The sequence below is a fragment of the Panthera leo genome, chromosome B4, assembly GCF_018350215.1.
Source record: "Panthera leo isolate Ple1 chromosome B4, P.leo_Ple1_pat1.1, whole genome shotgun sequence".
NCBI classification, from domain to species: Eukaryota; Metazoa; Chordata; class Mammalia; order Carnivora; family Felidae; genus Panthera; species Panthera leo.
This window is the reverse complement of record NC_056685.1, coordinates 24731131-24744807: the sequence shown is the minus strand read 5'-3', so window position 1 is coordinate 24744807 and position 13677 is coordinate 24731131. Positions and strand designations below refer to the sequence as shown.

At 36.9% G+C, this 13677-nt stretch overlaps 2 protein-coding genes across 13 annotated transcripts in view; one reads left to right on the top strand and one right to left on the bottom strand.

Moving 5' to 3' along the window:
- Nucleotides 1-13677, bottom strand: part of ANKRD26 (ankyrin repeat domain 26) — a 137134-nt gene that overhangs the window by 15581 nt on the left and 107876 nt on the right. For 9 of the 12 annotated variants that reach the window (XM_042945181.1, XM_042945187.1, XM_042945188.1 and 6 more), the window contains 3 exons: nucleotides 12307-12535; nucleotides 8601-8646; nucleotides 6508-7139 (listed from right to left, as the gene is read on the bottom strand). In XM_042945181.1, the coding sequence (XP_042801115.1) occupies nucleotides 7006-7139; nucleotides 8601-8646; nucleotides 12307-12535 (409 nt within the window). In that variant the 3' untranslated portion in view covers nucleotides 6508-7005. Of the gene's footprint in view, nucleotides 1-6507; nucleotides 7140-8600; nucleotides 8647-12306; nucleotides 12536-13677 lie in introns of those variants that run through there. The other 3 variants (XR_006204607.1, XR_006204608.1, XM_042945186.1) reach the window with 1 other exon arrangement.
- The window catches only part of PTCHD3 (patched domain containing 3), a 78004-nt gene that overhangs the window by 60414 nt on the left and 3913 nt on the right, over nucleotides 1-13677 (top strand). Inside the window, 1 exon segment of the mRNA XM_042945192.1 lies at nucleotides 7494-7590. The gene's annotated coding sequence lies outside the window, so the exon portion shown is untranslated.

Sequence of the window (13677 nt, the reverse complement as noted above, 5' to 3'; positions counted from 1 at the left end):
AATAGGTCCAAAAGTGTTGGAAACCTTAGAGAAGGTGAATGCATCATAGTAGGCAAACTTTTTGCAATCCATACTTCAGTATTTCATATTTAATATGAAATTCCTAAAAATCCCCTACATGTATGGTAAAAAAGGGGCAGAGTGGGGAAGGGGAAGAAGGAGACACATAAATAAATAAGGAATATCTTATTTGTCAGCTTTCCTCTTCATTCTATTCAGTATAGACACAGCTTTGGTCATAGTTGGTAACTTCTCACATAGCATATTTTTAATATGTATTTTAAAATAATATGGCTTTCTGGGGCACCTAGGTGGCTCAGTCACTTAAGCCTCTGACTTTGGCTCACGTCATGATCTCGTGGTCTGTGAGGTTGAGTCCCGTGTCGGGCTCTGTGCTGATAGCTCAGAGCCTGGAGCCTGCTTCAGATACTATGTCTCCCTCTCTCTCTACAACCATCACCCCCACCCCACACCCCAGCTTGCACTGTGTCTCCCTCTATCAAAAGTGATAAACATTAAAAATAATAATAATAATTAGAATTAGCTTGCCATTATGGAAAGTGTTTTGACTCAGAAGTCCTAGCTCTATAACCAATAGCTATTTGTTCTTGGATAAGCCACTTCTCTTTGGCTCAAAATCTTCCTCTATAAAACAAGTATTTTTCTGCCTTACTTTACAAGGTTGATAAGAGGATTTAATGAGATATTACACCCAAAACATGGCCTCTCAGGCCAGGTGATGCTCATGACTCTGGGAAGGGCAAGATGACACCTTCCATGACCTCAGAAAAGGTGCTCCACAGGATTTAAAGCGGGGGTCCAGGGGCACCTGCTTCACAGGATTTAAAGCGGGGGTCCAGGGGCACCTGGGTGGCTCAATCAGTTGAGCTTCCAACTCTTGATCTCAGCTTGGGTCTTGATCTCAGGGTCATGAGTTTGAGCCCCAACTCAAAAAAAAAAAAAAAAAAAAAAAGGCAGGGGTACAGATCTTTAAAAAAAAAAAAGGCAGGGGTACAGATCTACTAACAAAGGAGAAAGGGAAGTCCGATCTCTTCCTTCAGCATTGTTTGAACATCTCTGACAGCTTAGAATGGTCCCAACTAACATCTTCTGGCAAAAAAAGAGAAACAAGATCCTCAGAGGGTAACTCATAATGAAAGTCTAGGCTAAGATATGGGTTCCACATAAGGTTTTTGAGTGTGTAGGGAAAGGGGTGTATGGTTAAAGCCAGGAGGCCCAGCTGCCAGAACAGGGTGCTGGTGCTTTGGGATAGCTGCTGAGCGTTTGTGCTGCATGTGCAGTGAACAAAAGAAACTTTGTAACTTTGAAATCTAAGTGTGGATCACCATGAAGACTGAAAAATCTGGATCAGCAAGGGAATCCTGGGAGCAAAGGTCAATCACGACCAGACTGCAGCACCAGTTTCAACAGCAATGCCGCAGCAACAGAATCAAAGGGAACAGTAGAATGATCAGGATGTTCTTTTTTCCCCTCCCTACGACTTGTGAAAGAGGACTGTCTCTTTGGTCTTAGGGTGCTCCTTTGGTTCTTGGAAAATTCAAGGGAGAGAGTACAGGAGATAGCTCTCAAAGGAAAGTACAGGGTTTTCCACACAACTGAACATTTCAAGACCCAAGTTACTAGTTAGAAAACACAGAGATGTAACATTATTTGTACCCCATGCATAGGGGTTATACTTGAAATGAAAGGGGTAAGGTTAGGATCCTTAAGGATAAAGGTCTCAAAAGTCCTGAGATAAAGAATCCTGCACACATTTCTACTTCCAACTAGTCTAGTCCTTTGCTTGATTTCTGGCTAATGTTGTGGACTAACCAACTGCCATTCCAAAACTGCCTGACCAAACTACGAAATCCCATTTGTTACGTACGAAGTTAACAGTTAAATTATTTTAAACCTCAGTTTAGTAATTTTAGCATTTTAATACAAACACAGATTAAAACCCTTACTATAAGCATATTCATCTGCAATCCATGCATATACATCTTGAGGAAAGGGATCAATACCTTGCTGAAGAAGAAGCCTGACTACATTTGTTGATTCATAATTTACAGCAAGCATGAGGGCTGGTCTAAAATAACAGAGATAACTTCACTCTTAGGAATTTAGTTATTTAAACAACTAATTTCGATATACTTTATCAGGTTAATATCTTGCCTGTCTGTTCAGAAGCAACCATTTACATGTTCAAGTGTTCATCTTTGTAAATTATCTCCAAGACTAAAATGAAGGGACAAAAGGGAGCTTCTTGTCCCACTTGGGTAATGTATTATAGAGTTGCTAATTTAAAGTCCTTTGATAAACAAGAAACTATGTGGAGGTCACTTATCTGAATAGGTAAAGATTTCAAAAAAGAATTCCCTATGTCTTCCTTAATCTGATACAGTGCACTTCAAAGCCATCTAGAGGTCAAGTAAGTATAAAAACTATCTGCAGGCTTAAAATGATAATATTTTAATGTGAATGCTAATAAAATAGGCATATAGTTAACGATGCTGATAAGCATATGGCAGGCACTAAATTAAATGCTATGTATATAAAATATAATTTACACAAACCACCCTTGAAGGATGTATTATTATCCTCCTTTTCATATCAGGAAACATGTTTAGTGATGATACGTAATGCTCCCAAGGTCACAACACCTAGCAAGTAGGAAAGCTATGAATAAACCTAGTCTTGTGTGAATCTAAGGCACATCTCTTTCTTCTTTATCACCCACCTGTAACTTATCCTCATTAAAGGAAAAGTCTATTCAGTTAAAGTTACCTTTCATCTTTCTACTCCTACCAATTAAAAATAAAATCAAAAATATATATACTGGACATGAAAAAGGGTAAAACCTGATGAGCCTATAGTACCTGGTAATAGTAATTAATCATTACTTAAAGATCACCTAAGGACATCAGTATTCCTTAAAGAAGAAAAAAAAAGCAATTTAAAGCAAAGTGTCATCCAAAAGACAAAACAACTCCTGTTTTTGTCTAATATGCATCTTAATTTTTTACATCTATTTGCTTTTGAGAGACAGAGTACAGGTTTGTCCTCTGTCACCGATTCTCTGTTCTGCCTCGTCCATGCTTGCTGCCTCTGCATCCATCCGTGATTGCAGCTCAGTTATAGCACTTTTAATTTCATTCTATTGTTTACTTCTTTTATCTCTGCAGAAAGGGATTCTAATCTATTTTCGGCTCCAGCTAATATTCTTATTATCGTGATTCCAAATTCTGGTTCAGACATCTTGCTAGTATCTGTGTTGGTTAAATCCCTGGCTGTCGTTTCTTTATGCTCTTTCTTTTGGGGTAAATTCCTGCTGGATTCTGTGGTTCAGGTTGTGCAGATTGTTGTGTTAATCCTCCAGTTTTCTAGGTGTACAGGATGGTTTAGTGTTGGTCTGGCTGTATTTCATGGATGCGAGACACACAGAAAACTTCCATGCTGTTCTGCCATCTTGGCCCCTCCCCCCATTCACAAATATTTTAAAAATTTATCTCAGGGTGCCTGGGTAGCTCAGTCGGTTAAGCATCCAACTTAGGCTCAGGTCATGATCTCACAGTGTGTGAGTTTGAGCCCGTGGGGCTCGCATTGGGCTCACCACTGTCAGCGCAGAGCTTGCTTCCGAGCCTGTCTCCCTCTGTCTCTGCCCCTCCCCTGCTGGCTTGCTTGGTCTCTCAAAAATAAACACTTAAAAAAATTATCTCAATAGATGTGAAGTAAACATCTATTAACGTTCAATATTCATTCATGACAAAACTTAGAAACTAGTATCATAAGGGAACTTCCTTAATATACTTGTAGCAGAAAGACCCTAAGTGACCCCATAATATCTGCCCTTTAGTGTTGTCACCTTTTCTTTATAATTCTTTTCTCTTAAGATCTGTGACTTCACTCTAGCTATTAGAATATGGAAAATGTAAAGGAATTGTGGAGACATAATTCAGTTACTTCAGAGTCCATCAAAAGGGGGATTATGCTAGGCAAACCTGATCTAATCACATGAACACCCTTCAAGGACTGAGCCTTCTCTGAAGTGACATTCTCCTTGCTGGCCTCCTAAACTAAGCGGCGTATTAAGTCTACATGGCCAAGAACAAGGAACAGCCTTGCTCTAGACTGAATATTTGTGTCCCCACTTGCCCAAATTCATGTGTTAAATCTTAATGTTCAACGTGATAGTATTTAGAAGTGAGGGATTTGGGAAATGATGAAGTCATGAAGGTGGAGCCCTCATGAATGGGATTAGTGGCCTTATAAAGGAGGGCTGTGAGAGCTCCCTTGGCCCTGCGCCAAGCAGGAAGACCAGCGTCCATGAACCAGGAAGCAGGCCGTCGCTGGATACTGAATCTGCCAGTGCCTTCATTTTGGACTTCCCAGCCTCCAGAACTGTGAAAAATAAAACTTTTTTTCATAAGCCTATGGTATTTTGTTAGAGCAGCCCAAAAGGACTAGGACAAGCGTCTGGGAACCGTGGGCAACCACTAGGACCTAAGCCTCCAACTAGCAAAGAGCTGTGGAAATGAGTCCAGTCATACAGTCACAAGGAAATTCTCTTAAAAACAAACTCAGTGGGCTTGGAAGCAGATTCTTCCCCATTGAAGCACCCAAATGGGGAAGCGCAGTCTAGCGGACACCTTGGGTACAGCCTTGTGAGAACCTGAGCAAAGGACCCAGCTAAGCCATTGCTTAGCTTCTGACCCATAAAAATGTGAGATAAATGTGTATGGCTTTAAGACACTGTGTTGATGGTGATCTGTTGTAAACGGTAAGAGCAAACTAAGAGACTAATAAAAGATCTACACTTTTCAAAACCCCACTATCTACATAGTTATAGAAAAATACTTTTACATGTTGCAATTTCAAGAAGACATAAACACTCACTATCCTCACATTTACTCAACGTCATTCTTGTAGTAGGAAAGAAGAAAAAAATTAAAGCTCTAGGAATTGGAAAGAAACAAAAATGCCACTATTTATAGATTCTATGTCGCTGCATGAACCAAATCCAAAGGAATCTGCAGATAAAATACTCGAGTAAGAAACAATATATTGTGGGGAATAAGCTTAGGCAATTAAAATACTAGTTGTTTGGGAAAATCAGTATAAGAAATGTCTTTCCTTACACACTATTGCCAGATTCGATGCAATTCCAATCAGAAACTTGGCTTTGGAGAGCTTGCCAAGTTGATTATAAAAGACCTGTGGAGCCCTTCCTTTCTTCTTTCTCATCCCCAACATTTTAGTTCCCAGTCCTAGAAACAGAGGCATGGAGTTGTGGGTGTCCAGAGTGAGGTGTTGGAGCTTAGACAGAATGGGGAAGGCATTATGTGTAGGACAGTCACCCTGCACAGTGTTAGAGCTCAAGTGAGAGCATCCCTGAAAAGTGCATGATATAGAATAATGAAGTAACACAGACTGAACAGGGTGGGGAAGCATCTGCACAGGGGAAAAATAGCCCAGTGTGGGTTTTCAGAACCTGCAGGGGGGCACATCATCTGCAGAAGAGGTGGCCTGGCACAGGGTGTCTGAAAAAGGAGATACTACCTGTCTCAAAGTACTTCCCCATAAAATACTAAATAATTGTAAAGTTGGAAAGTTAACATTCCAGCGGAGAAACCTGGCAGATCCTACCTCCGGTGGCCAACATTAACATCACCAGTATTGGGACAAATCCAAATTGTAGGTCATGTGATAGGATGCAATGAAAAGAGTAGACTGTAGTGATACTCTTGCTAAAAACGTATGATCTGAATTTTATCATAAGGAAACCTAAGAAAAATCCACATTGAAAGACATTCCACATTACTGGAATTTACTCGTCAAAAGGTTAAAAACCTGAAAGTCAAGGAAAGACAAAGGAACTGTTCTAGACTGAAAGAGACTAAGACACACAACTGAATTCAATACATGGCTCTGAACAGGACCTTCCTTGGTATAACGTATACTACAGATAAGTGACCAAACTTAAAAAGAATTATGAGGAATAAATGATAGAATTATACTTAACGCTTGAACCAAAGAGTTTTAATGGGTGCACTGATTACACACACATTTTATTCAGTACTGTAAATATATTTTCTAATTTTCTTCATAGTATTTTTTTCTTTAGCTTACTTTATTGTAACAATATAGTATGATACATATAATATACAAAAGATTATTGGTAGTAGTAGTGGTTAAGTCTTTGGGGGTCAAAAGTTGTTCATGGCTTTTTGACTATGGGGCATAGGGGTCAGAGCCCTTAACCCCATTATTCAAGCGTTGAGTGTATTAGAGTTAATGTTCTGATTGTGAAGGTTGTATGGTAGTTATGTGGAATGTACTGACTTGTAGGATTTAAATACTACAGGAATCAGGCATCACATTAGCAATTTACTTGCAAATAATGACTCTGGGGCGGTGGGGGGGGGGGGGGAGTTCTTTTTTTTTTCTCTAGTTTTTCTTTTCTCTTTGTTTCCAAAAAGCAAATCAAAAATAAATAAAGAGAAAAGGTGAAAAGCCTTAGGCAAATTTTATTTCTCCATGTGGAAAGAGCTATGAATCAGTGTTTACAATTATACATAGGTTTTATGGCATTATAAAAAATTGTAATACATACAAACATTGGCAATAGCCATAGCAGGAATACATCAAAATAATGTCTAAATCTTTAGGTCCACATATAGTAACAAAAATTGGAAAATACAAAAGCCATCCATTAACACTACTTAAGTATTAATGGCAACTTGGTTGTTTGGGTGCTATTCAAACAGCTGGTAGTGGAGCGGTCTGAAGTATGTAAAACCCTCTAGTGCTGGTTTCCACGTACAAAATGTGCTTAAAAGTTAATGAGATGCCAAGAAACATAGTTTAAAATATTATACAGATTTTCATCACACACATATGATACAAAACATTTTCCTTTAATCAAGATTTTACCATATAGTGTGTTCAATTGGGAAACAATGAAAATGTTTTGTAAGCATCCAGTAAATTTTTTCTATTTATTTTTCAAATCATATAATTTTTGTTCAAAATCTGTACATATTCTTGTGACGCTTTCCATACCAGGTCTTGATTTAGAATTGAATCATCAGTAGATACTAAAGGAGTTCTACAGGATCCTGATTCAAATTCAGTAGCAGCTGAAAAGGAAAAGAAAGAATTAGATTCCTTATACAAAATACTTTTAACTACAAGTTAGAAAGAAAGGAAAGCAGAGGGGAGGGGAGGGGAAGGGAGGGGAGGGGAGGGGAAGGGAGGGGAAGGGAAGGGAAAGGGGAAGGGCAAGGGGAAGGGGAAGGGGAAGGGGCAGGGGAAAGGGAAGGAAAGGAAAGTTGGGGCCTTCATGAATAAGTGTTAAGAAAAATGAAAAATACCTACATACAACTGCAATATGAAACCCAAGATTACTATTAAATATATTTTGCTCAGGGTTGCACACTGAATTAATTGCTATTGTGGATAAATATCAGAGTTTCTGGTTTTTTCATTACAAGGTGAAATTACAAGATGAGGACACAGTCTACCCTGAACAATCATCAACTATAAACTGAAAAATCAAACGGGCATTTCCAAACAGAGCCAAGTATACAGGTATAAGTGACAGGTATAAAACATAGCACTACTGGAACATACAGAAGGGATATCCCAGTTTTGTGTCAATATTGTCTGCTCTTTGGTGAAGGTGATATGTAAGCTGACACCTGAAGGACAAGGAAAAAGTATGCTAGGTAGAGGGAAGAAGCACGTACAAAGAGCTAGAAGTGAGGAAGAACACTTGTGCAATTATGAGTAGTTTAGTTTGACAAGGTGCTAGAGCAAAGCAGAGAGTAGGGCAAATAGTGAGAGACTAGGCTGAATAATCTGGCAAGAAGCAAACTGATTTGGGTGTTTTCATTCCATGCTAAGGAACTTGAAGTTTGACTCAAGGGCAAAAGCAATGATGACAAAGTCAATGAGCGAAGATTTAAACCCATTACCTGTCAAGTGAGAGCTATAGGACCTATAATTACTTAACCAAGCATTACTAAAACGACTTTGGCTTTTTGGGTCTTCTACTACTAGCAGAAACAACAATTTGATAAAGCACACATTTTCTGAGACTTGTGCAGGTTGACAGTTTCATAGGGATGGCACCAGTGAAGGAAGATTATTGCCAGAAATAATAACAGACATATAGACTTAGGAGATTGAAAAAACTTTAACGTTCATTTATTTTTGAGAGAGAGACAAAACACAAGCGGGCAGGGACACAGAGAGAGGGAGACACAGAATCTGAAGCAGGCTCCAGGCTCCGAGGTTTCAGCACAGAGCCCACTGTGGGGTCTGAACCCACCTGAGCTGAAATCAGTCGGCCAACCAACTGAGCCACCTGGGTGCACTAGACTTTTGGGAGATTTTAAAAGAGCTATGAAACATGATGACTAAATGAGGAAGAAGTATGTTCTTCATTATGCTCATACTTTTACATTTTTTATTAGATATGTACAAAAAAATGTGAATGTAGTATCTATCATCCAAACAATGGAAAGGGATGCCATTCACTATTTAGAGTTTATTTCAGAAATCAGTGATATCTAAATTCATACATATTGGCAACATACCTTCTTCTAGTGCTTTGGTTATACTTTTTTCCAACTCCCACTGCATCTGAAATAAGTCAAATATTATTTAGAATGTGTAAACAAAAGACATTGTAGGAATTATATATAGCTTATGACATGTGGTCTTGAAATAATACTTGCAGAGACTAAACCAAAGTTAGGGATTGCTTAAATAGAAGGACAATCACATAAATAAAATAAATTCCTATTTTAGTTTTAGATAATTGAGAACAGATACATATATATATATATATATATATATATATATATATATATATACACACACACACACACACACACATATATGTATATATATATATATATGTGTGTGTGTATATATATATATATGTATATATAATATGTGTATATTTTACACATTAAATAATGCTATTTAAGTGAATCTGATAAAAAGCACAATTAACATTGGTCTATTGAATGTGTATCATCTCTGAAAGGTGATGTTTGATCTTACTGGTACAAAAAAGTTTAAACAAGAATCATATTGTATACTGAATTATTACTTGGAAATTATTAGAAAAACTGCCATTTATGAAAGTTTAAGCAGTTTTTTACCTTAATGAATTGTTCCTTAAAATGGGCTTTCCATTTTTTTACTTTTAGAAAAACAAAATTTGAAGGAATGCTTTTTGCTATTAATTTTTCAGGACTGACTCTTAATAAATACATGTAAAATGAGGAAAGTGGGACTGTCATACTGTCATGTGGAAATTCTGCTGGCAAAAATTGAGTTAAAATATTTTGCTATCAGTATTATGACTAAAACACTTATTTCTTTTCATATGCACACAAAGATTTCAGAAAATCTATTTGAAGAAAGGAAAAATATAGGGTTACAACAGTTTTCAAACTTAGCTTCTGATTTATAACTTTCTCAATTAGAGATAAGGAAAACAATATACAATTTTCAATTATAACTTTAGGACCAAGTTTTGAAACACTTGACTTATTAAAGTTATGGTTATCTACTTATCAAATGTGTACGAATATTTCAAACTATAGGTGACCCTTGAATAACACAGGGGTGGGGTACAGTCAAAAACCTGTATATAATTTTTCATCCCCCCCAAAACTTAATTACTAATAGCCTACTGTTGACCGGAAGCCTTACTGGTAACATAAACAGTCGATTCATACATGTTTTGTACAGTAGAATAAGCCAGGGCAAATAAATGACATTGAGAAAAACAGAAGGAAGAGGAAATACACTTACAGTACTATACAGTATCCAAAAATAATCCATGTGTAAGTAAAGTAGACCTGCACAGTTTGAAACCATGTTGGTCAAGGGTCACCTGTATATTACAACTGTTCCTGTCTAGAATGTTCTTATTTAGATCTTTCTTATAAAAGGTAGCCTCTCCCTGAATGCCCCAAACGGGCTCCAAAAGAGTGTACTGAACATAACACTGTGGTGATAAGGATTCCAATGTCTTTACAAATTTAGGTGTGAGGACAAATTTTTTGGCTGACATGTTTCCCAATATTTTCAGAGACTGTTTTCCCTAATACCTTTTTTTAATTGAAGTATAGCTGACATAAAATGTTACACTAGTTTCAATATACAAATTCAGATTGGACAATTGTATACACTATGCTATGCTCACTACTGTACGTATAGTTACCCTCTGTCACCATACAACATTAATACAATATTATTGATGATATTCCATATGCTGTATTCTTCATTCCTGTGACTTATTTATAACTGGAATTTGTACCTCTTACTCCTCTTCACCTATTTTGTCCATACCTCTCTACCCACCTCCCCTCTAGCAACCACCAGTGTGTCCTCTGTATTTATGATTCTGTTTGTTGACTTGTTTTTTTATATTCCACATGTAAGTGAAATCAGATGGTATTTATTTGTCTTTCTCCGATTTATTTCACCTAGCATAATACCCTCTAGGTCTATCAATGTTGTCACAAATGGCAAGATCTCATTCTTTTTGATATTTCATTGTATACATATTACACATCTTCTTTATCCATTCATCTATCGATGGACACTTAGGTTGCTTCCATATTTTGGTTATTGTAAACAATGTTTCAATAAACATAGGGATGCACACAACTTTTCAAATTAGTGTTTTCATCTTCTTTGGGTAAATATGCAGTAGTGGAATTAATGAATATCTATTTTTAAGTTTTTGAGGAACCATAACACTTTTTTGACAATAGCATTATATTCAGGCCTTATAAAATGAATGGGACAACATTACTATACCAGACTTATAAAATTAATAACTCAATACCAGACGATGGGGGAAGGCTTTATTCAAACAATTTTATATCACCATTAATAAATACCATGTAAAATATAAACCACGTTTTTTATATGACATGACTTAAGGAACTACCAAGGTAATGTTGCATCTTTCCCCCAAAAGCTCTTTTCCTAAATACTTACCTCTGTGACCTTTATGTTTATTTCTAGGTAAAATCTGTGTTTCAATGGTGAAAATAGCTTTGAAGTCCATGAGTAAGAACACGTGTGATTTTATTTATACCTTTCCACTTATCAAAAAAATAAGAGGGTGAGAAAATTATACACGGAAAAACTATATATCAGCAAATTTTAATTCAAAGAAAAATTTTAAAGAATTTTTAATTAAAAGGATTTTCTCATTAACTGTTAGTATTCAAATAATGGCTTGATTCAAATATTTGCTTGATTTAGCTATTTAGGAAATGCTTTACAATTGCTCAGCAAGACATTTTATAAAAATTGAAACAAAGGAAAAAGAAAAAAGAGTGTCATAAGAAAGCAATTAAGGATGTATTCTCGTGTAAGAAAATACCAAAATTGTAAGTTAAAAGAGAAATTAACCTTTTTAGTGTTGCAAGTTGATTTAATTCATAAAAAGGACTTATCATGGATTCTTTTTTTTTTTTTTTTTTAAGTAGCCTCCATGCCCAGCGTAGGGCCCAATGCAGGACTTGAACTCATGACCCTGAGATCAAGAGTTGGACGCTGAACTGACTGGGCCACCCAGGCACCCCCATGGATTCTTTTAAATAGTAAACATTCATTATGTCATTAAGTGTTTGGAGACCGATCATTCACTTATGTACAGGGGTGCAAAAACTGGATTATAGTAAAACTTTCAAATGTTTATGAACCACTGCCAACTGAAAGTAAGTCCAAACATCTAAGTGTACCTGTGGTTAGCAGGCAATAACATTTAGTTTCTAAAATCAAATTTAAATGAAAGCTTTTCAAGAAATTTAAAATGGGTCAGTTTAGTTATATTTATTGAATACAGTTAATACTAGGTGTCTCTCGTGGCGCACCTGGGTGGCTCAGTTGTTTTAAGCGCCCAAATCTTGATTTTGACTCAGGTCATGATCTCATGGTTTTTGAGACTGAGCCCCACATTGGGCTCTGTGCTGAGCATGAAACCTGCTTGGGATTCTCTTTCTCCCTCTCCTTTTGCCCCTCCCCTGCATGCACTCACTCACTCTCTCAATAAAATAAAATAAAAATAAGTATCCTTTGAAAATGAGAGATCTGGGGACTAAAAAACAAAAAATTATAAAATTAACCTCAGTTCTTTCTTAGCACATATAATTATGATTTTTACTTCGTATGTGTTAGTTACTTAAACAACTCAGAATTTCACCAAATTAAAAGCAACAATTATATCAGATATCTGAAACCCAAAGTAAAACAGATAATATAACTAACCTTCCACAAGGAAGTCTCCCTGTAGTCATATGACGGCCGTGGGTTTGAGGTAGGAATCACTAAGTTTCCTCTTGGAGTAAGATTTCTATTGAGCACTAAATTATTTTCAAAATGTCCACAATAAGGTGGTTCCAGGCCTGACCTCATAGTAAGAGTGCTGAGTAAAGTTTGGTGCTGCTGTCTCTCTACCAGAAGTTTTGTATTGATCTCTGACAGTCTCTCATTAGTCCTGTGAAGATTAAAAAACACAAATACATTTTCTCTTTCCCTTAATCATTCCTAAATGACTTACATCTTTGTAAGTTTCCATAATAGTAAATAGCATTTGCCACTGAACAGTGTTTTAACACTGAACATGTGACAGAGCACACCCACTATCTAAAACTATACTTTTAAAATTGTTCTAAAGAAATACTTATGTTTCCAGGGGGATTCCTAACAATTCAAATGAGGGAAGGGAGAGAAGTGGCTACCAGTGATGTACATGGCTTAATGAATAATACTTGTTGTCTTCTGGAATGGCTGTACTGACAAGATCCTTCAGGATGCCAGTATATATACATACTTATATTTAGTAAACCTGTTTACAGATATAAAAATAAACCATCCCTCAAAGACATTTTCAAGCGTTTGCTTTCACCACTCTTGTACATTTCACTTATTATCTCAAAGAAACTGAGCATTTGACACCGAGGAATCACTGAGACCAACAATCTTTAGGGGAGATAGTAGATGGCAGAGGTGTGATCAGAAAGAACTAAAACAGCTACAGAGGCAATTAGCTTATAACAGTTACCAAGGCACTGGAGGCAGAATCTGCCCTTTCTGTCTTCAGTCTTCCACACACCTCCCTCCCACCATGGTGCTCTTTTTAGCCACTTTGGGAATTCTACTCCCCTTCAGCCCTGTGTGAGTCTTTCTGTTATTTCACCTGTATGCCTTTATGTAAAGTAGAAAAAGCATAGAGGATAGTTTGTCTCAAGGCCCACTCTAGTAATAATACCAAAGATCACAATCAAGAGAATAAATGTACCAAGCTGCCAGGATGAGTAGTAGTAGTACTTGACCTTTTAGGTTAAAGATGTCATCTTCCAAAAAGAAACTCATTGACATTTCTATTTAGGGTAATTCTGACAAGCAATTTTATAATAATATGCTTCTAAATGGGAAAGCTTTAAACAATTCACTTAAAGACTAGCAGATCCGATCAATGGAAAACATAAGGGGGGGAGGGGGGAGAGGTCCGGTAAAACCAAAAAAAAGAGGAGGGATGCAAACTGTCCTGGACTAACATTTCAAAAGTAAGTTCACTTAGAAACATCATTTTCCAAAATTACACAATCTAGTTCGCTTTCACTTCCTACTCATCTC